At 43.8% G+C, this 27521-nt stretch overlaps 1 protein-coding gene across 1 annotated transcript in view; it reads right to left on the reverse strand.

Moving 5' to 3' along the window:
- The window catches only part of LOC126176500 (facilitated trehalose transporter Tret1-like), a 61715-nt gene that overhangs the window by 21243 nt on the left and 12951 nt on the right, over positions 1 to 27521 (reverse strand). Inside the window, exon 2 of the mRNA XM_049923655.1 lies at positions 24142 to 24534. Coding sequence (XP_049779612.1) covers positions 24142 to 24534 — 393 coding nt within the window. The remainder of the gene's footprint in view (positions 1 to 24141; positions 24535 to 27521) is intronic.

Genomic DNA, 27521 nt, shown 5'->3' on the forward strand with positions numbered 1-27521 from the left:
CATTTCTGAGGACGCATGCTGTTACAGCGTGATTACCTGTAAATACCACATTAATGCAATAAATGCTCAAAATGATACCCGTCAACCTCAATGCATTTGGCAATACGTGTAACGACTTTCCTCTCAACAGCGAGTAGTTCGCCTTCCGTAATGTTCGCACATGCATTGACAATACGCTGACGCATGTTGTGAGGCGTAGTCTGTGGATCACGATAGCAAATATCCTTCAACTTTCCCCACAGTAAGAAATCTGGGGACGTCAGATCCGGTGAACGTGTGGGCCATGGTATGGTCCTTCGACGACCAATCCACCTGTCATGAAATTGCTATTCAATACTGCTTCAACCGCACGCGAGCTATGTACCGTGCATCCATCATGTTGGAATTACATTGCCATTCTGTCAGGCAGTGAAACATCTTGTAGTAACAGCAGTAGAACATTACGTACGAAATCAGCATACATTGCACCATTTAGATTGCCATCGATAAAATGGGGGCCAATTATCCTTCCTCCCATAATGCCACACCATACATTAACACGCCAAGTTCGCTGATGTTCCACTTGACGCAGCCATCGTGGATTTTCCGTTGCCCAATAGTGCATATTATGCCGGTTTACGTTACCGCTGTTGGTGAATGAAGCTTCGTCGCTAAATAGAACGCGTGCAAAAAATCTGTCATCGTCTCGTAATTTCTCTTGTGCCCAGTAGCACACGACGTTCAGAGTCGTCGCCATGTAATTCCTGGTGCATAGAAATATGGTACGGGTGCAATCGATGTTGATGTAGCATTCTCAACACCGACGTTTCTGAGATTCCCGATTCTCGCGCAATTTGTCTGCTACTGATGTGCGGATTAGCCGCGACAGCAGTTATAACACCTACCATCATTTGTTTCAGTTCGTGGTTAACGTTTCACATGTGGCTGAACACATCCTGTTTCCGTAAATAACGTAACTATCCAGCGAGCGGTCCGAACACTTGGACGATGTCGTCCAGGATACCGAGCATCATAAGCAGCATACAAAGCACACATTGATCACAATAACCATACATCAACACGATATCGACCTTTTCCGCAATTGGTAAACGGTCCATTTTAACATCACAAAGCAAATACCGTCCGCACTGGCGGAATGTTACGTGATACAACGTACTTATACGTTTGTGACTATTACAGCGCCATCTATCACAAAACGAAAAAAAGTGGTCGAACTAAAACATTCATATTTCTTTACGTACTACGGGAATATGTAATAAAAATGGGGGTTCCTATTTTAAAAAACGCAGTTGATATCCGTTTGACCTATGGCAGCGCTATCTAGCCGGCTAACCATAGCGCCATATGGTTTCCTCCTTCAAGCTAGACGAGTTTCGTTCTTTGTAGTTTTTTCGTTTAATGCTTATTTCGTGAGATATTTGGCCCGGTCGCTATCAATGGACCACCCTGAATTATATATATCAAAAAAAGGTTTGCATCTTCCCAGTTCCCAGAACTCCCGAGGATAGACATTGACTGTGGATATTATATCACATACAAAGTCCCTTCGACTGTTCAGAGATGTCACTAAACGACGTAAATAACCATGCATGAGGAGCGCCTATAAGACGGAGCGGGTCCGACAGCCGATCATTTCGAATCATTCCACCAGGAAGGAGGTACACGGCTCGTGTTGTCTGTAGTTCAACTACGCCTATCCAGTCAATACCCCGGTTCGATCGCGTCCGCTTTGTTACTTTGTGCCAGGAGGGGCACTCAACAAAGGAAGTGTCCAGTCGTGTCGGAGTGAACCAAAGCGATGTTTTTCGGACATGGAGGAGATACAGAGAGACATGCCTCACTCAGGCCGCCCAAGGGCTACTACAGCAGTGGATGCCACTACCTACGGATTATGGCTCGGAGGAACCCTGACGGCAACGCCACCATGTTGAATAATGCTTTTCATGCAGCCACAGGACGTCGTATTACGACTCAAACTGTGCGCAATAGGTTGCATAATGCGCAACTTCACTCCTGACGTCCATGGAGTGGTTCATCTTTGAAAACCACAACACCATCGTGGTACACATGGGTCCAGCAACATGCCGAATGGACCGCTCAGGATTGCCATCACGTTCTCTTCACCGATGAGTGTCACATACACCTTCAACCAGTTAACCAGACAATCGTCGGAGACGTGTTTGGAGGCAACCCGGTCAGGCTGAACGCCTTAGACTCACTGTCCAGCGAGTGCAGGAGGTAGAGGTTTCCTGATGTCTTCGGGTGGCAATATGTTGGGTCGACGTACCCAACTGGTGGTCATGGAAAGCGCCGTAACGGCTGTACGATACGGGAGTGTCATCCTCCGACCGATAGTGCAACCATATCGGCAGCATATTGGCGAGGCATTCGTCTTCATGGACGATAATTCGCGCTCCATCGTGCACATCTTGTGAATGACTTCCTTCAGGATAGACATCGCTGGACTAGAGTGGCCAGCATGTTCACCAGACATGAACCCTATCGAACATGCTTGGGAAAGATTGAAAAGGGCTGTTTATGGACGTCGTGACCCACCAACCGCTCTGAGGGATCTACGCGGAATCGCCATTGAGGAGAGGGACAATCTAGACCAATAGTGCCTTGATGAACTTGTGGACAGTATGCCACGACGAATATAGGCATACAACATTTGGTGTTAGAGGTACCGGTGTGTACAGCAATCTGGACCACCACCTCTGTAGGTCACGCTGTATGGAGGTACAACATGCAATGTGTGGTTTTCATGAGCAATGAAAAGGGCGGAAATGATGTTTATGTTGATCTCTATTTCAGTTTTCAGTACAAGTTCCGGAACTCTCGGAACCGAGGTGATGCAAAACTTTATGTACGCTACTGGCCATTAAAATTGTTCACCACGAAGATGTGCTACAGAAGCGAAATTTAACCGACAGGAAGAAGATGCTGTGATACGCGAATGCTTAGCTTTTCAGAGCATTTACACAAGGTTGGCGCCGGTGGCGACACCTACAACGTGCTGACATGAGGAAAGTTTCCAACCGATTTCTCATTCACAAACAGCAGTTGACCGGCGTTGCCTGGTGAAACGTTGTTGTGATGCCTAGTGTAAGGAGGACAAATGCGTACCATCACGTTTCCGAGTTTGATAAAGGTCGGATTGTAGCCTATCGCAATTGCGGTTTATCGTATCGCGACATTGCTGCTCGCGTTGGTCGCGATCCAATGACTGTTGGCAGAATATGGAATCGGTGGGTTCAAGAGGGTAATACGGAACGCTGTGCTGGATTCCAATGCCCTCGTAACGCTAGCAGTCGAGATGACAGGCATCTTATCCACATGGTTGGAACGGTTCGTGCACCCACGTCTCGATCTCTGTGTCAACAGATGGGGACGTTTGCAAGACAACAACCATTTGCACGGACAGTTCGACGACGTTTGCAGCAGCATGGACTATCAGCTCGGAGACCACGGCTGCGGTTACCCCTGACGCTGCATCACAGACAGGAGCGCCTGTGATGGTGTACTCAACGACGAACCTGTATGCACAAATGGCAAAACGTCATTTTTTCGGATGAATCCAGGTTCTGTTTACAGCATCATGACGGTCGCATCCGTGTTTGGCGACATCACGGTGAACGCACGTTGGAAGTGTGTATTCGTCATTGCCATATTGGCGTATCACCCGGCGTGATGGTATGGGGTGCCATTGGTTACACGTCTCGGTCACCTCCTGTTCGTAATGACGGCACTTTGAATAGTGGACGTTACATTTCAGATGTGTTACGACCCGTGGCTCTAGCCTTCATTCTGCTCCCCAAAACCCTACATTTCAGCAGGATAATGCACGACGGCATGTTGCAGGTCCTGTACGAGCCTTTCTGGATGCAGAAAATGTTCGACTGATGCCCTGGCCAGCACATTCTCCAGATTTCTCACCAATTGAAAACGTTTGGTCAATGGTGGCCGAGCAACTCGCTCGTCACTTTACGCCAGTCACTACTCTAGATGAACTGTGGTATCGTGTTGAAGCTGCATGGACAGCTGTACCTGTACACGCCATCCAAGCTTTGACTCAATGCCCAGGCGTATCACGGCTGTTATTACAGCCAGAGGTGGCTGTTCTGAGTACTGATTTCTCAGGATCTGTGCTCCCAAATTGCGTGAAAGTGTAATTATATGTCAATTCTAGTATAATATATTTGTCCAATGAATACCCGTTTATCATCTGCATTTCTTCTTGGTGTAGCAATTTTAATGACCAGTAGTGAATATATATACTGACAGAAAAAATACCAAAAAGTAATTAATGTAGAATAATGAAATTTCGAGAATACATTTAAGTGTGTAACAGTGCAAGATCGCCACGCAGACACTCATGCATAATGTTGTACTTTTGTACAGGGGCCGGATATCAGTTTCTGGTATGGAGCTCATTGCATGTTGCATTTCGTCGGTCAGTAGACTAACAGTTAATTCCGTTTGTGGGTGAGGCTGAAGTTGTCGTTGCATGATGTCCCATATGTGCTCGATTTGCTGATAGATCTGGTAATGGAGCAAGCCAAGGCAACATGATGACACTCTGTAGAGAATGTTGGGTTAGAGAAGGGGTATGTGAGCGAGCGGAATGCTGTTGGAAAATACCCCGCTGAAGTGCTGTTCATGAATGGCATCGCAACTAGTCGAATCAGCAGACTGACGTACAAATTTTCAGCCAGAGCGTGTGTGATATCACGAGAGTGCTCCTGCTGTCATACGAAATCGGATCCTAGACCGTAAGTCCAGGTGCAGGTGGTAACGCAACATATTAAAGGCTTTACTGTACCGAAGTATGCGATACCCTCCAAATTCAACCAGTTTAACGAGTATTTATGATTATAGCAAAGGTATTGTGTATGTTAACTATGATTGCATAACATGTCTCCATAAACGGTCAACCCATTAAATTATACTGAGTAACTGACCCACACAAAAGTTAATATCACTTGATCACTGATACAGCAAATGGCATCATGTAAAAACACTGAGTTCATCTTAAATAATTAATATGAAGTACGAAAAATAGTGGCCAACTTAGGTATTTTGGATCTCCTTAAATAAAAATCACCCAGTGAAACCTATTTGTCCACTAGGAGTGTTTTCACTCAGTATTCACGAAATCAATCCTATTTTAGACGAAAACCAATGTAATTCTTAATAATTCATGTTATTTACTTATTTATGCAAATTAGAGAAGTCAATTGACAAACTTCTAAAAAACGGACTTTTTGTAACAAAGAATTATTCTGTCAAGTCAGCAAATCTGTCTGTCATTTTAATAACATGTTAAATTATGTCACTCGATGCAAATTAATAACTTTTCTGCACAAATTATGATAACAGATGTACATGTGACTTGTAAACTACATCTCTTTTTAGTAGTTCTTTCACGATGTTATAAATACAAGCAGCAAGAACGGTCGAGAGAGCAGTCGGAATGTCACTTTGGTACAGTGTGTTTGTGTGTTATTGTTTGAGGTGGATAAACAATGCAAAGAACATGTAATGGAAGTACTACTTTGTGTTGTGTCATGGTCTTTGGTGGACAGTAGAATTAAGATGGCCACCAGAGTAATAAATATTTGAAGTTTACATATTTGTTGGTTTCGCTCATTCTTTATCATCAAAAGCACATAAAAACACGGGACCTCATGTTTTTCACCCTAGACAACCAGACATAGAGCCAGCATCAGCATCGAGAGACAGCAGCGATCCAGCAAGTAGCAGCGATTACTACAACACAATGCATTTTAATGGCGCCAACCTAACATCAAGTGCTAACAAGCTCCGTAAATGGGAGTGAAATAGTGCGATTATAGCAATTAGCAATATCTACGACCAGGCGACCATTACAAAAGTGGGGGCTCAGCCGGGATCTTTAAGTGCATCGATGATAATAGTGCAGCGATAAATTTCGTAAGTGCTTAGCATTCCAAAAAAGTTTATTTGTGCAGTGTGGCAACAGTGAAAATATGTCAAAATTAAATAAATAAATAAAGTGTGTTTGTGCGACTACCAAAAACCATCATCACACCGCTCAGAAGATTAACGTCTGGATTATGTCAATGGAATTCATCAATCAAGACTTCAGCTTCGATAAAACCGAATATAAGTGAAGAAAGCCAGCAAGAACACCGATCACGACATCATAGCATATAAAGCAAGGTATTTTGTTGTTGTCATTTAAAATAATTAATAGTTAACATGTCTCTACCTGAGAGTGATGAGATCGTAGGAAATGTAAAAATTGAACCAGGGGATGGTGAACAATTAAACTTAACAGAGTGGCTAGCAGGGTTTGCAACTCAAATAAGCTCGCAACTTAAACAGTCAATTGAACAAGTACGTTTGGATGTTAAACAATCAAGTGAACAAGTAAGCTTGAAACTCACAGATAGACTGGATAAGTTAAGTTTGGATTTTGATCTATTAAGTACTCATCTCAATGAGAAGTGTGAGGAAATTAAAACTACCCTCCGTAAGGACACTACAGAACAGTTGATACACTTCAGAAAAGAATTTCAAGTTAAAGTTGAAAATTTAAATGAAAACATACAAGCTAACACAGACAGCATTGCTGTCATCTACAACAGAGTAGATACTGAAGTTGAAAGATTAGATCAGAGAATAGACAAAACTTCAGAAAACCTTAAACAAGAATACAACCTGTATACCACTAATGTAGATACAAAAGTAGAAAATATACACACTAAATGTACACAATTGGAGGACGCACTGATGTCCAAACAAACGATTTACAATCAAAATACAATGTATGGGCACATCCAAGTGAAATGCTTTCCTGGTGAAAATCTGCACCCTATTGACTTTATTCACCAATGTAAGGATATGTTTGTTGTAGGAATGTCAGATAACATAAAAATTAAGTTAGTAAAACGGTTTCTAGAAGGGGAGGCCCTATCCTGGGCAAATGAGAATAATGATTCTTGGAATACTTTTGAAGAGTTTGAAGCTAAGTTTATTTGCAAATTTTGGTCACAATCCATACAAGCCAGATTAAAGTCAGAATTTCTAAATGGACCAGTGTATAGAGGGAAAGTAGGGGGAATGCAAAAATTTTGCAGAGATCAATTGAAAAAACTTGCTCACTTGAATAACTCTTTTGATATTATGACACAAATTGATGTTTTAAAAAGAAGGTTACCAGACAGACTGCAGTGGGAATTGGTCCATGGACCAGACGATTCAATGGAAGAGTTCCTGAAATTTGTAGATAGATTAGATAGGGCCTTGGAAAGAGAAAATAACCAAAGTTTTGGCTCTGGCAACAATCAGTATGGGGGGTGGAACAGGAATGTAAATAGAGATTATTATGGGAGGAGAGACTTTGAAAATTCTGGAAATAATGCTCCAAATAGGGGAGATAGGAGATATGAAAATGATTTCAGAAACTATACACAGGAGGGAGGATGGAGGAGAGATAACAGGAATGATAGAAATAGGTATTGGGGAAGAGAACAAGATAGAAGGGGGTTTGTTGAAACTAGTGAACAAAACGACAACTACAAACGGACAGACCGAGGGAACCAGCCGGGAAACGGTGGACAGTCCCACTAGATGTCCGTAGTTTTGGGGCTAGACAATATTATGACAGGACAACACATAACCGAAACTGGAAAAGGAGAGGATACAATGTAAAGAGTAAGTACCATGAAAATACTTATGTTGTTAGAATGAACAAATTAGAATTTAATAAAAGGTTTTGGGATACTATGAGTAAAAGTGGTACAGTTAATAAAAACAGTGTTCAAGCACAGGTAGTTAGTGAAAGTGACAACAGATGTAGAGCCAGCATCAGCATCGAGAGACAGCAGCGATCCAGCAAGTAGCAGCGATTACTACAACACAATGCATTTTAATGGCGCCAACCTAACATCAAGTGCTAACAAGCTCCGTAAATGGGAGTGAAATAGTGCGATTATAGCAATTAGCAATATCTACGACCAGGCGACCATTACAAGGTCCAGTGTGCCTAGCACGGAGACAGGTTGGTTGCAGTCCCTCAGCTGGCCTCCTTTTAACCAACGCGCGGCCATCACTGGCACCGAGGACAGCTGCTTTCACCAGAAAACACAACAGACTTCGACCCCCTGCCCTCTAATGAGCTACCGTTTAACACCATTGAAGTCACAAATGAAGGTGGTTTGGGGTTAGTGGAACGCACGCTATACAGGGTGTTACAAAAAGGTACGGCTAAACTTTCAGGAAACATTCCTCACACACAAAGAAAGAAAATATGTTATGTGGACATGTGTCCGGAAACGCTTACTTTCCATGTTAGAGCTCATTTTATTACTTCTCTTCAAATCTCATTAATCATGGAATTGAAACACACAGCAACAGAACGTACCAGCGTGACTTCAAACACTTTGTTACAGGAAATGTTCAAAATGTCCTCCGTTAGCGAGGATACATGCATCCACGCTCCGTCGCATGGAATCCCTGATGCGCTGATGCAGCCCTGGAGAATGGCGTATTGTATCACAACCGTCCACAATACGAGCACGAAGAGTCTCTACATTTGGTACCGGGGTTGCGTAAACAAGAGCTTTCAAATGCCCCCATAAATGAAAGGCAAGAGGGTTGAGGTCAGGAGAGCGTAGAGGTCATGGAATTAGTCCGCCTCTACCAATCCATCGGTCACCGAATCTGTTGTTGAGAAGCGTACGAACACTTCGACTGAAATGTGCACGAGCTCCATCGTGCATGAGCCACATGTTGTGTCGTACTTGTAAAGGCACATGTTCTAGCAGCACAGGTAGAGTATCCCGTATGAAATCGTGATAACGTGCTCCATTGAGCGTAGGTGGAAGAACATGGGGCCTAATCAAGACATCACCAACAATGCCTGCCCAAACGTTCACAGAAAATCTGTGTTGATGACGTGATTGCACAATTGCTTGCGGATTCTCGTCAGCCCACACATGTTGCTTGTGAAAATTTATAATTTGATCACGTTGGAATGAAGCCTCATCCGTAAAGAGAACATTTGCACTGAAATGAGGATTGACACATTGTTGGATGAACCATTCGCAGAAGTGTACCCGTGGAGGCCAATCAGGTGCTGATAGTGCCTGCACACGCTGTACATGGTACTGAAACAACTGGTTCTCCCGTAGCACTCTCCATACAGTGACGTGGTCAACCTTACCTTGTACAGCAGCAACTTCTCTGACGCTGACATTAGGGTTATTGTCAACTGCACGAAGAATTTCTTCGTCCATTGCAGGTGTCCTCGTCGTTCTAGGTCTTCCCCAGTCGCGAGTCATAGGCTGGAATGTTCCGTGCTCGCTAAGACGCCGATCAATTGCTTCGAACGTCTTCCTGTCGGTACATCTTCGTTCTGGAAATCTGTCTCGATACAGACGTACCGCGCCACGGCTATTGGCCCGTGCTAATCCATACATCAAATGGGCATTTGCCAACTCCGCATTTGTAAACCTTGCACTGACTGCAAAACCACGTTCGTGATGAACACTAACCTGTTGATGCTACGTACTGATGTGCTTGATGCTAGTACTGTAGAGCAATGAGTCGCATGTCAACACAAGTACCGAAGTCAACATTTCCTTCCTTCAATTGGGCCAACTGGCGGTGAATCGAGGAAGTACAGTACATACTGACGAAACTAAAATGAGCTCTAACATGGAAATTAAGCGTTTCCGGACACATGTCCACATAACATTTTTTCTTTATTTGTGTGTGAGTAATGTTTCCTGAAAGTTTGGCCGAACCTTTTTGTAACACCCTGTAGATCATCTGGCTGGAAGCGATCCTTGAAGTAACCGATTTGTAACAATGAATTTTCTCAGTTTGGTGCCAACTACGGCTCAAATTGCTGCTACACATGCATACGATGCGACAGAGCCATGTACAGAACATGATGGTCTTTCCTCTCGGTAATACCACGTGGCCGGCCAGAACCAGGCCTTTCTGTGACCGAACATTCTCGTGAACAAAGCTGCCAGCAATCGTGTTTAGTGGCTACATTCCTACCAAGCCTTTCTGCAGTATCGCAGAAGGAACATCCATCTTCTTGTAGCCCTATTACACGACCTCGTTCAAACTCAGTGAAGTGTTGATAATAGCGTCTTTGTCGCCTTAAAGGCGTTCTCGACTAATAGCAGTCCTCCACGTCCAGTCTCAAAGGCAACGAACGCTCATGACCATTACAGTCCGTATTTAAAGCAAACTTGATTTTCACGCTCATTTTGGTGCTACTAGCGCGAAATTTGAATTTCATCTTTAAGATGTAGAAACACTACTGCCAACTGTCCTTTATGTCATACAACTCCTTCTTGGTTTTGTGATTCTTTTTCCGTTGGTGTATAAAGCGCAAGTGTCGTTAACAAAAATGTCGAAAATTTCGGATGGACACAGACTACGTATTTTTTAAATATATAGGGTAAATAAGTACATATGCAATACATGAAGGGCAAACGTTGTTAGCAAAAATCTGGAAGTTTACTTGAAACTTTTACATGATATTTTAATAAACATCTGGATGGACATGGGAAATAAATCTCTTGGGTCGAGGTTTTGACGCATCTTCTTCATAGTTTCCGTTTTCTATAAGTAGCCTAAAGTTATTCCTGTCACGTATTATTTCTTCTGTAACACCTATTTTGTTGGCGTCTTTCTTTACTGCTTCTATCCATCCTACAGTGTTTTTCAGCTTACTAACGTAATTAAAAATTTTCTTTGTAATCCGTATATATATATATATATATATATATATATATATATATATATATATATATATATATATATTTGATTCTAATAAAACCTCATATCATTCCAAGCATGTGTCTCAATTTTTACCTCTCTATCTACATTATTCTGTGATTTATTCAGTTTTCAAATAAATCTTTTAATATATATATATATATATATATATTTGAAAGATTTATTTCCCATGTCCATCCAGATATTTATTAAAGTATCATGTATCATATATATACCGGGTGATCAAAAAGTCAGTATAAATTTGAAAACTTAATAAACCACAGAATAATGTACATAGAAAGGTAAAAATTGACACACATGCTTGGAATGACATGGGGTTTTATTAGAACCAAAAAAACACCCTATATTGCTAGACACGTGAAAGATCTCTTGCGCGCGTCGTTTGGTGATGATCATGTGCTCAGCCGCCACTTTCGTCATGCTTGGCCTCCCAGGTCCCCAGACCTCAGTCCGTGCGATTATTGGCTTTGGGGTTACCTGAAATCGCAAGTGTATCATGATCGACCGACATTTCTAGGGATGCTGAAAGACAACATCCGACGCCAATGCCTCACCCTCTGGACATGCTTTACAGTGCTGTTCACAACATTATTCCTCGACTACAGTATTGTTGAGGAATGATGGTGGACATATTGAGCATTTCCTGTAAAGAACATCATCTTTGCTTTGTCTTACTTTGTTATGCTAATTATTGCTATTCTGATCAGATGAAGCGCCATCTGTCAGACATTTTTTGAACATTTGTATTTCTTTGGTTCTAATAAAACCCCATGTCATTCCAAGCATGTGTCTCAATTTGTACCTCTCTATCTACATTATTCCGTGATTTATTCAGTTTTCAAATTTATACTAACTTTTTGGTCACCCGGTATATATGACATAGAAACAATGTTAGCAAGAATCTCAAAAAGTTATTGACCGATTGACACGATATTTCATCAAGAACTCTTAAAGGTTTTATGCTAAAACCGACTGTAAAAATAATACTGTGCTGCGAAAACGTGGTTTAACTTTCATTCTTGAAGTCAATTTTAACTACGATAGCAGGATATTTTAATCATTTGACGAATTGTTTCTCCCAAATATTATTTATCCTTATACACAATGTGCTGTTTTGTTTTCTTCCTCACTGTCGTTTTTAACAGAAAACAGGAAAGTTATATTTATGGACCGCCAGCTTATGATCAGAATATTACTAAGGAATCAGTATCATCCGAAGCTTAAATCCTACCTGTTCATACATTAAAAAAAGTGTGTGAAATATTGTCGTGAAAGCTTCTCTCCTCACAGATACTGCAAGTGGGGCGATCTTTCTCATACCAACGGTCCCAACCGATTCAGCCACTTGTTTTTCGAGATTTCAGCCCCCAATCAAAGCTTTGTCTGCAACAACAGAATATAAGGCTCAAGGACAGAGAGTGAGTGGTGGAGGGGGGGGGGGGGGAAGAGATGGACAGAGGGGGAAAGAGGATACGAGCAGAGAGAGATGGGAGGAGGAGCACATGGACAGGGGGGGGGGGAGAAGAAGATGGAATTAGAGAAATGGGACAGGAGAAAACTGATAGGGGGAGGGGGAGGAGGGGATGGACAGGGGGAAAGGGGGAGGAGCTAGATAGGGGGGGGGAGAAGGAGATTGTGATGCACATCCAACTGCAATACATGTTTAGGAATTGCGAAGCACTGCAAGGTTTGCAAGTTCACTATAAATACGATGGCCACGCTGAGCTCTAAGTTATTCATGAACCATCTAACCCCTGAAGTTAAAATGATAAACGCCCAGATTAATCCTGCACAAGGTAAGCGCCCTAATTCGGTACGAGCTTACGGTGACGACTGTCTTTGTTTTATATTCAGTTCCAAACCTAAAATATCTCAGATACCACATGCTAAGGTACATTAGGAGTGTTAATAAGCTGAATAGGTCTAACAAATTATAAAGATAAAGTGATGCTGACAGTTGATTAACGTAGGATGAACAGAAAATTAAAGAATACCATTTTTTGTTTTTTTAACTATGATGGTCCCGTTCCTATATATTGTGGAAAATGTAGACAGTTCGCTTATGGCTCAGCATTGGGATACCCTGTGCTTTCAGAGATAATCTGCTAACGAATCGGTTCCTAGCCAGTCAGGCGCTAAAACTTCTCCATTAAACAGAGTAAAGAAAGATGAGTTGATTCTGGGTTGCATTTACAGTAGAACGAACCCAGAACTGAACTGGGGTCGAAAGGCTAGAGTTCCATCATATAAATTGTCTACTACCAATTGACATGATGGACTGCCGTGAACCAAGATTTTCGACGCAAGTGACACTGGCTCCTTTCGAACACTGAAGTCATGGCATCAAGTTTGACTCGAAAGTCTAAGCCCTCACGCAAAGGTAATTTGAATACCAAACTAGCACTCCCTGTTCCTGAAAGCACTGAAGCCGTCAGCATTTTGCGCGTCATAATATCCCACATGACCCGACTTCCGCTTCATCCGGAGTTCTCTTCACAACCACTCCATCCTATGTCCTCTTCCCAGCAGCCTTCAGCTAATGTCCAGCAGACGCTACGTGCCACGACTGAGTTTATTTATTTATTTAGCGTATGGCTCATAACATCACAGTAAAAATTACAGAAACAACACGATTAAAAAAAAACACATATGCATAAACAGAACAATAAATAACAGTTTGTATATAAGGACACAACCAATTGTAAATTTACACTCACAGAAGAGCAATCACAAACAAACGTCCAGCTTAGAAAATATATAGTCGATTGCCTCTTGGGTCGCCATTAGGAAATCCTGTGGTTCACCCACATATGCCCTTAGTGGGCATTCCTGTACGATGTGTTTGACCGTCTGACTCTCAGCGCCACAGTCGCAAGCGGCCGAAGGAAGTTTACCCCATCTGTGTAAGGAGTCGGCGCATCTCCCATAATTGGTTCTGATGCGATTAAGAGTTGACCAAACTTTGCGAGAGCAATCAAATCCTTTTGGTTTACTAAAGATGCCTCAACAATTCCTCTGCGACGTCTAGGTTACCGTCGTCGCTGGCGGCGCAGTGTACCTGTGTACCGGAGCTTAAAAGCTATTGATATTGACTTGGCCGGACAGTTTAATAAACAGCAATTGATTGGTGGACCAAAAGTTTTTCGTGGACTGCGTCTGAACTTCACCTGTGATGTACAAGCAGTGTTTGGAGGTAGTACATGGCTTACGTTGGCTGTTGTTTGGGGCAATCACGCAGACTATGGTGGCCTTGAACCGTTTCCTGATGCAAATATTATTACTTGGAAGACGTGGAGTATAGCTGAGACTACAGGACTGTTGACTAAACAGCCTTATGGTACTCTTGTTCCTAGTATGCCATTTGTTTTGTCTACCAGCAGAAAGAAGAAGTTGAATGCTGATGAGTACCTGTTTATATGGGCGAAAGTCGGCAATGGCAACTGTGAAATAAAGATCAATGGTGACTGTATGTTGTATTATAGTAAAAATAAGGCCCGTGCGTCCATGGGCGCCGCCATGTTGGCCAAAGAGCTTAGTGCCACAGATAAAATACTCAAAGTCAGAGACCGAACGAACAATTCCTGCCCCACATCACAGTCAAACAGAACGGCTGAATTTTTTGGTGGGTACTAAGTGGCCAATCCGCGGTCTGGCTCCGAAACAGTGGCGCGCAGGCCAAATCAGGATATGGGAGAAAGGGCGGGAGGATGTCACCGTAGCCTCCCTCCAGAACAGAGAGAAATTGAAAATATCGAAGCTTTTACAATGAATCTAGAGAAGTCAATGTAACGTCTCGCTGTTAAAGTAAGTGGAAAACTTCACTTTTGCCGCTGAAGCTTCATCTCGTGTACGCCGAACTCGCCGTGTAGGCCACCTAGGAATGTGCAGGTATACCGCCTGCACGTTTTTTTGGTAGATCCCTCCGACTGTTGTGCCGAGAAGGTTAATGGAAACTCTCCGTCGCCTTCCCCAGAAAGGAACAGAAGAAAAGAGTTACAGCCCACTGCCAGGCTTACAACATGTGTTTCATGTAGAGTACAGAATATGCACGCACTATTGGCTGTTGATCACATAGAGCGATATTGGGGAAATGAAATAAAATACGTGCTCCACAGAACACTTGTTCTGCACACTGGTACGAGCAGTTAGCATGTGAATCAGACAGGATAGTCAACATGGTACGGTTACAAGCCAGACATATATCTGTTCATGTAAGATGTATGGCATTAATGAAAGTCTTTCAACTTTATATTCCATCAACTGTCATTCAAAAATATATATACAGAGGGGTCCAAAAAAATGTATCCACTGTTTAAAAGTCCATAACTTGCAAACTAATTGACGGAGTTGTCTCATTTTTGGTGAAAGTGTAGTTTAAAGCCCAACTTAAAGATATCACTGTAGGTGTTCGAAATGGTCACCATTAACATCCACACAAACGATGCCGCCGAACTGCAGCACGAACTACTGACAGCAACGTGTTCAGTTGGATATTCGCACATGAATGTACGATGGATTCTCGAAGTTCATCTAATGCGCGTGGCTTTTGTCGATAAACGACGTCCTTTAGTGTTTCCCACAGGTAAAAGTCCAGAGGAGATAGGTCTGGGGAACGTATTGGATACTCCACAGCACCTCTACGGCCTATCCATTCTTCTTGGTAGATTTTCGTCCAGATAAGCCCTAACACGATTTTGGTAGTGGGCTGAGGCACCATCTTGTTGAAAGTAAATTCTTCCGTCTCCACACAAGTCTCAGATGGCAGGTAAAATGGAAGTCTGAAGCTTTTGTAGGTACACCTCACCGGTAACTGTGCCGTCAAAGAAGAATGGCCCAATCTAGCCCCGGTAAGACAACCCACACCACACATTTACTCCTGGCAAATTCACGGCTTTGTCTACATGGACGTTCGTATTTTCGGTGGCCCAGTAGATGCAATTGTGGCGAATTACTGTACCATTGAGTTTGAACTGTGCCTCATCTCTGCAAACTCTTCATCGTTGCGCACCATGTTAGTAAACCACTCGCAGTACTCCATTCTACGATCTGGGTCGTCCTCGTTCATTGCGTGTAGCAATCGTGGGATGTAGCACTTCCACTTTGCTGTCTTAAAAATTCGCCGAACACTTGAGCGACTCACTCCAGTTTCACGGGTACACTGTCTCACAGCGAGTGAATTGTTGTAAAACACGACGGGAGTTATCTGGACTTGTTACTGTTACAGGTCGTCCAGATCGTTGTTTGTGTACATCTTTGACACAGCGTTCGGCTTCGAATTTGTCTCGAATGCGACGAATCGTTAAACGTGTCGATGGCTCTGTTTGATACTCATTTCGCCATTGCCGTTGAACCTCATTAATGTTTTTGTACTTAAAATACCACTTCAAAACTGACTTCCTTTCATCGAATGTAAGTCTTGTTGCAGCCATGTTTACTCGAGTAACTAGGTGCAACTAAATACAAAACACTGACTGTCTGGCGACTGTCATTTGACAAAACAAAACAACGCAATACAACGCTTATGTGGCGATTGCCGGAAATACAAACTATTACACTACCAATTAGTTTGCCAGTTATGGACTTTTAAACAGTGGATACATTTTTTAGAGCCCTCTGTATAACTCCGGCAGCACGTGGAAGATATTATACGGGAGGTGCATAAAAACAGGGAAACACCAAAAGCACAATACACTGTAGGAATACCGTTAGCGTTTAAAACAGCTTCTAGCCATCTCGGGATGGTGGCCGAGGAAGATGTGACACTTCATCCTCGTGCACACAGGACCAGTTCTGAATGATGCGAGCTGTCAGAACAGGCAGCTAGCGTCTTAGAATACAGTATCACGATTGGGGGACAAACATTGAACCATGGCATCGGACTGATCAGTCAAAATGGTCACGAAGTCCTTGAATGTAATGCGATCTTGCAGAGCAGCAGTGGGGCGCATGGAATGCCACGATATGACTGTCCAAACCATCACCGAATTCTCATCAAATTTCACTCTTGGGACATAAACTCGGCCAGAAATTGGTGTGTGAAACACGATTCATCCGACAAAATCACTCTTTTCCTTTGCTCCCCATTCCACGTTGTATGGCTTCGACACCACGTTTTCCTGGTACAGGCATTTGCATTACTGAGGAGTGGTTTTGGAATTCCAGCTCATCCTGAAATTCCTTGTTTTTAGAGCTCCTTTTGGCTTGGTTTGGTGCTGTCGAGGCTGCGAGAGCGACAGCCACTTCTGCAACGACTTTTGCAACCATCGGCCTCTTATTTTTCGTCGCAGTCCTCTTCAGTGACCATCCGTCAGTATCACTCAACACATACTTCCGTCCGCGTTGTGACTTAGTGGATGATATTTTTCTGATTTTCTCTTATACTGTATGGTCGGAAATTGCCGTTACAAACTTCTAGGACATGTAGAGAGTAGTGAGTACATAACATTTTGAATAGGAACCCATGTCCGGAAGCCGGCAGGAGTGGTCGTGCGGTTCTAGGCGCTACAGTCTGGAACCGAGCGACCGCTACGGTCGCAGGTTCGAATCCTGCCTCGGGCATGGATGTGTGTGGTGTCCTTAGGTTAGTTAGGTTTAAGCTGTTCTAAGTTCTAGGCGACTGACGATCTCAGAAGTTAAGTCGCATAGTGCTCAGAGCCATCTTCGGAAACGTATCGTTTCCGTTCTATGACAGTTTCAATGCAGATGATTATCTCATCCACATCCACGTGAGGAATGTACATAGGCGTGACCCAGTACAATTGTTGTAGTCCATTTGAAAAGAATACTGACTCGTTCCATTATTATTTACGCATTTGCATTACACCGTACTCCTTATGCTTTACATTATTCGACAACAACAAGAACCCAACATCTACGGCACCAGCCGCAACGTACCGATGCATTACAACAGCGGCTCGATGTGACGACCACCAGCGTTGTTACACACATTGTACCTCCGAAACATATTCTGGTACACTCTCTCCATCCCACCTGTGCAGTCCATTTAAAGAACAGGGAGGCAAATCTTGAATTAAATGTAATGTGGAAAGGTGAACGTCTCGAGCATTGAAAAACGCCCAAATATCTTGGTGTCACGTTGGATCGCACACTGACCTACAAACATCATTGTAATGCCACAAGGGAAAAACTCTCAACTAGAAACAACATCATCAGGAAACTAACCAGCGGATACTCGGGTGCAAACCCAAAAGCCCTGAGAACTTCAGCCCTTACGCTCAGCCGCGGAATACGCCGCTCCAGTATGGTCTGCATTAACACACGCGAGAAAAGTTGATGTCGCGGTGAATGAAATGGCACGGATTGTTACCGGATCCTTGAGACCAACCCCAGTGCACAAGATGTACTTAATCATGGGGATCGCACCGCTCAACATACGACGTGACATCGCTGCCGAAGCCGAAAAAACCAAGCAAGGAAAGGACATGCGTCATCCTTTATATGGACACCAGCCTGCTGACCGACGGCTTTGTTCGAGGAAGAGTTTCCTGTCATGTACCCGTGCCCTGGAAGGGTCGGCTGCAGAGAATCGTTTGAAAAGGTGGGAAATAGACCTGAGAGACCCCCATAAAGATGTAAAAGAAGAACTGGCGCCTGGCGGAGACCTACCATACACAGTCTGGAGAACCCTAAACCGTATGAGGGTAGAAGTGCCAAAGCGCAAGACAAACCTGCAGCAATGGAGTTTCCTAAAAGAGAATGAGAACACACTCTGTCTGTGTGGTTCTGTCCAGGATCATCAACACCTGCTTATCTGTCATATTTAGACCAGCCCTGTACAATGAATGACTTATGGGAGGCAAATGACAAAGCCATATTGGCTGCTGATTTTTGGAAGTCTGAAGTCTAGTTCCGGACACGGAAAGTAAGTAAGTACCTGGTGTCTCATCAAGGTCTTGTGCAGTGCCTAGAACTCGTGCCAGCAGATCTTCCTCTGTCTCTACATGTGTCTCATAAATTAGGCTCTTCATACGACCCCACAAGAAGTAGTCCATAGGGGCTAAATCGGTCATTTGTGGCGGCCACGCGGTTGGACCACCGAGGCCTATCCATCTTTCACCAAGCCGTCTGTTGAGATGTCCCCAGACAGCCAGTGAAAAGTGAGGTGGTGCTCCATCATGCTGAAACCACATTTCCTGACGGACATTCAATGGCACAGCTTCCAAGAACGGGTCCATTACCGTCACGGCCCCCGGCTGCGATCACAACAGAGGCCAACAGCGCGTGGTTCCAGTCACCGCGGTACAACCGAGCAAAGCCTAGCGGGCTCACGTCCGAGCGTCCACTGGCTACCTTCGTCGCTGCCGAGAAAATTAAGAGCGGAAGCAAACTGGCCCAGAAGGCCAACAATCAATATATTACTGTTGATCAAGAAATTTTGTTATTCTGTTATCAAGAGCCATCCGTGGACAAACACCCACCATCCTCTTCCTTAAGCCCAGCAGAGAACCCACCTTTGAATCTGGTGACGGACAATGGAGTCTCATGCCTGTTTACACTGGTATCTGGAAAACTGTTGAAGCATCGTGGAGGACGGGTTTTGCGGAATTAAGAGTCAGCAGTGTGGAGCACCTACAGCAGCGGTGTGCCACGCAACAGAGAAGTGCCGATATCTGTTATTTTCGTTTCGAGCCAGGTGGGTTGTCCCTTTTCCTGTCTTTTGCTGGATCACTTTTGTATTCTTTCGGTTACTTTCCTCTTGATTAAACTGTACTTATGGAGAAGGAACTTTCAGCTGCTAATACTATTGAATAACTTAGGGATCAGATAGAGAAATTACAGATAGAGGTAATCAGCTCAGAGGGGCAGAGAGGGAACAGTCACATCCCAAACCACCCCTGTGGATGGTACTGCTGTTTACCTCGTCCTCAGGGAAGTGAAGATGTTTTTATCTTTTTGACAAATTGGCTACAGTCACCAAATTGGGGAGGGGTTTAAGGAGCATTTACTACGCGCTGCTAGATTGAAGTTAACGGGAGATGCTGGAGTACATGTCATGTGTAATGAGAATCTGAGGGAGGCTAAAACATTTGACGATTTTTAGGAAGGGTTAATACAGAGATATCGGAAGAAGAACACGGTAAGATATTGTCGGAAACAGCTTACAAGGGTTTTTTGTAAGCAGAATTAATGGACTGAAGGTTTCGCAGACCGTATTCGTAAAATCATTGTAGGTACCTATGAGCTCACGGATAGTGATAGGGCAAACTCGGTAATTTTGCGAGAAGCAGAGCAGAGGGTTCATAACGCATTTGTGAGGGGGCTACAACCGAAAATGTCAAGAAAGATTCATTTGGAATTTCCTAAGTATTTGAGTGAAGTAGTGTATATTGCATTTTCATTAGAGGAAGTTGAGTCATTGGCTAAGTCACCGGACATTGTGTAGTATGGACATAATTTGTTTTCGCTGTGGACGAAGGGATTATGTACAAAAAGATTTCAGACATCAACGTTGCAGCCAATGTCAAAAATTTGGTCATTTAGTCCGGCATTGCTGTAACAGAAATCAGCAACAAGAGAAATTTCAGTCTCAGGGTAAATCTTACGCGCAGCAGTTAAACGGCGCAAGGAGCGGATTGTCCACTGTGCCACGCTCCCAGTAAGAGTTAGCGCATGTAAGAAAGCAGTGGCAGATTTTACTCTGACCACCTATGTGGGGGATAAATTATGTAAAATGTTGGATACTGACTCTCAGGAATCGGTTGTAAGTAAGCGAGAATTGGAGCAAATAGGTTAAGTGAACCATGCTAAAGGTTCAGTGGCGTAGGTGGAGGGCGTGTAAATTCACTTGGTGCTGGAGTGCTGAAGTTTTGAGTGGAGGAACTTTACTTCCAAGTGGATGCAGAAGTTCTTCCAATGGTAGGTACGACATTATTCTCGGACTCGACTTTCTCGTTGCACGCCACACCATAACTGACTTGCAACGGCATGCGGTAGAAGAACTGGATGGAACTTTGTTTCAACTAGGCTCTGCAACCACAATACTTTCAACATAGCAAGGTCCACTCCACGGCCAGGGGAATACCGGGTCCCTTAAGGTCAATTCGAGTTATCACGATCAAATGAAAAGAGGTTTGTGAATTTCTATGTACTGACGGTTCGAATACCACTGAAAATGATCCTAATTTCTTGAAAAGAGAGATAACTTATGACGAATCTTGGTTTTTCACTTATGGTCCAGAAACTAAGCGCCAATCCACGCACTGGAAGGCCCAACTTCACCGAGAGCGAAAAAAACTCAAATGAGCAAATGAAGTTTCAAAGCGATGATGGTTTTTTTTCAATATTTATGTAATTGCGTATCTTCGCTGGCTTCCTGAAGGTCAAACTATTAATCAGCATTACTAACTTGAGGTTCTTCCTCAACTTCGTGAGACAGTAGGAAAAAAACGACTGGAACTGTAGAAGAACACGTCATGGGCTCTGAATCAAGAGTACGTACTCATACCGCATTGTCTGCTAAGAGACTTCTAGCGTTGCCTGACCTTGCAGCACGTGACTTTTATCTATTCCCCAAGGTCAAATCTGCATTAAAAGGTAAAAGATTTCAATCCGTTAAAGCAGTGAAAGAAAAAGTGGCACGCGTCATCAAGGAACTCATAGCACTATTTCCATCAATGAAAAATCCGCGTGAGGAGTTGTAAGGACACAGGATGGGAGTATAGTAAAGGCGACAATAAATAAATACGTTGTTGTTGTGGTGGTGGACTGGTTTTATACAGCTCTCCATGCTACTCTATCCTGAACAAACCTCTTCATCTCAGAATAACTACTGCAACCTATATCCTTCTGAATCTGCTTAGTGTATTCGTTCCTTGGCCTCCCCCCCCCCCCCCCCAACCACAGTATTTCCCTCCAGCGGTAAATGCATGATCCCTTGATATCTCAGAATGTATCCCATCAACCGATCCCTCTTCGAAACAAGTCGTGGCAGAAATTCCTTGTCTCCCCCCTCGCTCCTTCGGCCTGCATCACTTATTTTACTGCCCAAATAGCAAAACTCATCTACTACTTTCAGTGTCTCGTTTACTAATCCAATTCCCTCGTCACCACCTGACTTAATTCGACTATATTCCATTATCCTTGTTTTGTTTTTGTTGATGTTCATCTTATATCCTTCTTTCAAGGCACTGCCCATTCTGCGCGTCCGAGTTCGTTGCTGTCTTTGACAGAATTACAGTGTCGTCGGCAATTCTTGAAGTTTTTATTTCTTCTCCCTGGACTTTAACTCCTAGTCCAAATTTTTCTTTTGTTTCATTTACTGCTTGCTCAATATACAGATTGAATAACATGCGGAATAGGCTACAACCCTGTCTCACTCCCTTCTCAACCACTGCTTCCCTCTCATGCCCTTCGACTCATATAACTGCCATCTGCTTTCTGTACAAATTGTAAATTGCCTTTTGCTCCCTGTAGTTTATCCCTGCCACCTTTAGAATTTGAAAGAGAGTATTTCAGTCAACATTGTCAAAAGCTTTCTCTAAGTCTACAGATGCCATAAACTTAGGTTTGTCTTTCCTTAACCTATTTGCTATGGATGTCGCAGGGTCAGTATTGCCTCACGTGTTCCTACATTTCTCCGAAATCCGAACCAATTTTCTCCGAGCTCGGCTTCTACCAGTTTTTCTATTCTCTCGTATGGAATTTGTATTAGTATTTTGCAAGCATGACTTATTAAACTGACAGTTAGGTAATTTCAACACCTGTCAGCAGCTGCTCTCTTTGGATATGTATGTTTCTGAAATAAAATGTTTTACAGTAAATGTCGCATTATCTTAGAGCCACACTTCCTACTCCGAAATTCGATTTCCTCCTTGTCGCTGGTTAAACTGATTGATACAGATTTGGATAGGCACACTAACACGCTGCCAGATACGTCTCGTCAGACTGGACTCCTGTTTTGGATGTTGCGTATGCGACACGTGTTACAAAATTTAGGTTTACCTGAAGTGACCATGAACTGGAAAGAGACGCCTAGTGTATGTAAGTAGGTTGTTTAGGTTTTTATGTTGGTAACGCCATGTAGCGCTCTATATGAAAATCAGTGACTGTGCTGTGTGCAGTCTGTGGCTGGTTTTCATTGTTGGAATTTGCTATTGTAGTGTTTGACAGTTCGCTGTTAACAGCGCGTAGCGTTGCGCAGTTGGAGGTGAGCCGCCAGCAGTGGTGGATGTGGGGAGAGAGATGGCGGAGTTTTGAGAGCGGATGATCTGGACGTGTGTCCATCAGAGACAGTAAATTTGTAAGAGTGGATGTCATGAACTGATATATATATATTTTGACTTTTGAACACTATTAAGATAAATAGATTGTTTGTTCTTTATCAAAATCTTTAATTTGCTAACTATGTCTATCAGTAGTTAGTCCCTTCAGTAGATAGAATCACTTATTTGGCTGGCAGTAATGGTGTTCGCTGTATTGCAGTAGTTCGAGTAACGAAGATTTTTGTGTGGTAAGTGATTCATGAAAGGTATAGGTTATTGTTAGTCAGGGCATTCTTTTGTAGGGATTTTTGAAAGTCAGATTGCGTTGCGCTAAAAATATTGTGTGTCAGTATAGTGTTGATAAGAATAAGTAAAGAGCGAAATGTCTGAGTGCGTTCAGTTCTGCTCAGCTGTTTGAAAATCAAATATCGTAAAGACACAAGATCAAATCGATCTTCAGGCCTCCAACGAAAATACGTCAACTACTGAGGGCAGTTAAAGACGCTGTAGGTCTCAGAACACCTGCAGTTTACGAAATACCTTGTGAGTGTGGCCAGAAGTACATCGGACAAACAGTGCGCACTGTGGAACAACGCAGGAAAGAACATGAGAGGTATTATCGCCTACGCTATCCAGATAAAATCTGCGTTAGCTGAGCATGCGTTAGAAAACGGTCAGTTAGAAAACGGTCACCACATAAAATTTGACGATACCTCTGTCGTGGCTCACACTAACGGCTTCTGGGACAGTTTAATATAGGAAGCTATTAAAATAAAAATTACCACAAACACCCAGTTCAGCGCTGCGTGGGATCCAGCGATAGCGCGGTTGAAGAGGGCACATCGAAAGCCGACTCAAAACGTGCCCATATTTGGCAATGTCACGGGCACTAGTGACGTCACAGCCGGCAGCTAGCGTATATAAGGGAGCACCAACAGCCCACTGGCAGTGACAATAGCCAAGGAGTGCTTGGCCGAAAGCTCGTGTAGTTTTAACCAATTGACGCGGTTGGAAACCCGAGAACATTTTATTCAAATAACGTAAGGGGTAAACTATCAGCACAGTCATTTATAATTGTTGTAAGGGGACGTTTCAGTGTTACAAAGTTTAGGTTTACCTGAAGTGACCATGAACTGGAAACAGACGCCTAGTGCGCCGCGGATCTCCTTCTCGGAGATCTCTCCAGTGTAGACAGGACAGGCTGTGCAGAAGGCGCCACCACAGAAGCCAGTGATGAAGCGGCCCAGAAGCAGAACCCACGCGTCCTTGCAGAAGGAGAGCAGCATCCAGCCGAGCACGAAGGGCGGCGCCAGGCAGAGCAGAGGCAGCCTCCTGCCCACCTTGTCCAGCGTGAAGGACCCCATCACCATGGCAGCCAGTGCGCCCAGCGGCATGATCCCGCCAAACCACGAGACGGTCTCTTCTGACAGATCCAGCTCTTTCTCCAGGCGGGGGCCTGCGGGCGACGTCCAGCCCAGCACGGTGCCCAGACAGAAACCGCCCAGAGTCGCTGCAGCAAACACTCAGTGTTACCTGCAAATCAACTGAACGTCCAGTTGGGTAAGAGAGCCAACGAGAACATACACTACTGGCCATTAAAATTGCTGCACCACGAAAATGACGTGCTACAGACGCGAAATTTAACCGACACGAAGACGATCCTGTGATATGCAAATGATTAGCTTTTCAGAGCATTCACACAAGCTTGGTACCGGTGGCGACACCTACAACGTGCAGACATGAGGAAAGTTTCCAACCGATTTCTCATACACAAACAGCAGTTGACCGGCGTGGCCTCGTGAAACGTTGTTGTGACGCCTCGTGTAAGGAGGACAAATGCGTACCATCACTTTTCCGACTTTGATAAAGGTCGGATTGTAGCCTATCGCGATTGCGGTTTATCGTATTATGACACTGCTGCTCGCGTTGCTCGAGATCCAATGACTGTTAGCAGAATATGGAATCGGTGGGTTCAGGAGGGTAATACGGAACACCGTGCTGGATCACAACGGCCTCGTATCACTAGCAGTCGAGATGACAGGCATCTTATCCACATGGCTGTAACTGATCGTGCAGCCACGTCTCGATCCCTGAGTCAACAGATGGGGACGTTTGCAAGACAACAACCATCCGCACGAACAGTTCGACGAAGTTTGCAGCAGCATGGACTATCAGCTCGGAGAGCATGGCTGCGGTTACCCTTGACGCTACATCACAGACAGGAGCGCCTGCGATGGTGTGTTCAACGACGAACCTGGGTGCACGAATGGCAAAACGTCACTTTTTCGGATGAATCCAGGTTCTGTTTACAGCATCATGATGGTCGCATCCGTGTTGGAGCGACATCGCGGTGAACGCACATTGGAAGCGTGTATTCGTCATCGCCGTACTGGCATATCACCCGGCCTGATGGTATGGGGTGCCATTGGTTACACGTCTCGGTCACCTCTTGTTCGCATTGACGGCACTTTGAACAGTGGACGTTACATTTCAGATGTGTTACGACCCGTGGCTCTGCCCTTCATTCGATCCCTGCGAAACCCTACATTTCAGCAGGATAATGCACGACCGCATGTTGCAGGTCCTGTACGGGCGTTTCTGGATACAGAAAATGTTCGATTGCTGCCCTGGCCAGCACATTCTCCAGGTCTTTCACCACTTGGAAACGTCTGGTCAATGGTGGCTGAGCAACTGGCTCGTCACAATACGCCAGTCACTACTCTTGATGAAATGTAGTATCGTGTTGAAGCTGCATAGGCAGCTGTACCTGTACACGCCATCCAAGCTGTATTTGACTCAATGCCCAGGCGTATCAAGGCCGTTATTACGGCCAGAGGTGGTTGTTCTGGGTACTGATTTCTCAGGATCTATGCACCCAAATTGCGTGAAAATGTAATCACATGTCAGTTCTAGTGTAATATATTTGTCCAATAAATAACCGTTTATCATCTGCATTTCTTCTTGGTGTAGCAATTTTAATCGCCAGTAGTGTACATTTTGTGTCATCTATGGGACAGCAGAAAGTCTATTATCCGATCACACACCTCAGTGTTTCACCCTGGCAAGAGACTAAGTGCTCATGTTAGATGGCTGGGCATCAAGTGATGGCCAACCAAACATGGTGCTTAGCGAGAAACTGCCTAAAGTACCGGCAGAAAATACAATGTTCCGTCTACAGGCCGTTGTAATGTACACTCATGTTAAGAAAGAACAGAACACCTCGAACAGCTGAAATAGGACGTTCATATTCACACGACATATACTGCAGAAATGATTAGCATTTTAGTGACCTCGCTTCAGCATGTATTCTGTTGGCTTGTAAGCACATTGTGCGCCACGGGCCCTGCTAACTTGTTCCATACGTGATGACATCCGCGCATATAACGAGCGCATGGCATCCTGCGGTATAGCCATCCATGCAACATTCACCTGGTTCCAAAATACATCTGTGGTGGTTGGCATTGGGTCACAGTGCTGCAACTGTTGTTTCACTGTATCCCATTTATTTTCGACATTTTGGGACAAGACTGGTGATCTGGCGGGCCACGTCAAGAAGCTGACATTCCATGACACGAAGAAGGCAAGCGTTAATGCAGCAGCATGTGGTCGTGCATGGTGTTGCTGAAAAATGGCACCTGGTGTGTTGCGCAGAAAGGGTATTGCCACAGCTTGCGAAATGTCATTCACATAGGTCACACTGGTCACAGTGCCTTGGACACGCACCAACTGTGATTTGTGGTTGCACCCAACAGCACCCCACACCGTTACGCTTTGAGTTGGCGCTGTATGTCTTGTGCGAATGCAGTCACTATGATGCCATTCTCTCTGTCTGTGCCAAACCAGAATGTGGCCATCATTTTCAAACAAACATAACCTGGAATAGTCCGAAGACACTATCTGATGCCATTCGTGTCCTCCGTGAGGGCACCGAGCGAGATGGCATAGTGATTAGCACACTGGAGATTAGATTAGATTAGGTTAGTTTTTCGTTCCATAGATCCGTGCTGAGGAGATCCTCGTGGATGTGCAACATGTCAAATGTTTTTAAGCTGAAATAACAATACTAATAGTATGAGTATATACAATACATTATTTTTTTAAGCTGAAATAACTATATTATTAGTATGAGTATATACAATAAATCATTTGTTTCTTTTAAAAAATTCATCAATGGAGTAGAAGTAGTTGGCCACTAGTCAGTATTTCAGGCTCCTTTTAAACTGATCTTTATTTGTAACTAAATTTGTTATGTTTGCTGGCAAATTATTGAAGATGAGTGTTCCTGAGTAGTGGACCCCTTTTGGAACTAAAGTAAGTGCTTTGAAGTCCTTGTGCAGATCATTTTTGTTCCTGGTATTGTATGTATGAACTGAGCTGTTTGTTGGAAAAAGAGATATATTATTTAGGACAAATTTCATTAAGGAGTAAATATACTGAGAGGCATTAGTTAGTATACCCAGTACTTTGAAGAGGTTTCTACAGGACGTCTGTGAATTT

Source organism: Schistocerca cancellata, chromosome 3, assembly GCF_023864275.1.
Source record: "Schistocerca cancellata isolate TAMUIC-IGC-003103 chromosome 3, iqSchCanc2.1, whole genome shotgun sequence".
Taxonomy (NCBI): Eukaryota; Metazoa; Arthropoda; class Insecta; order Orthoptera; family Acrididae; genus Schistocerca; species Schistocerca cancellata.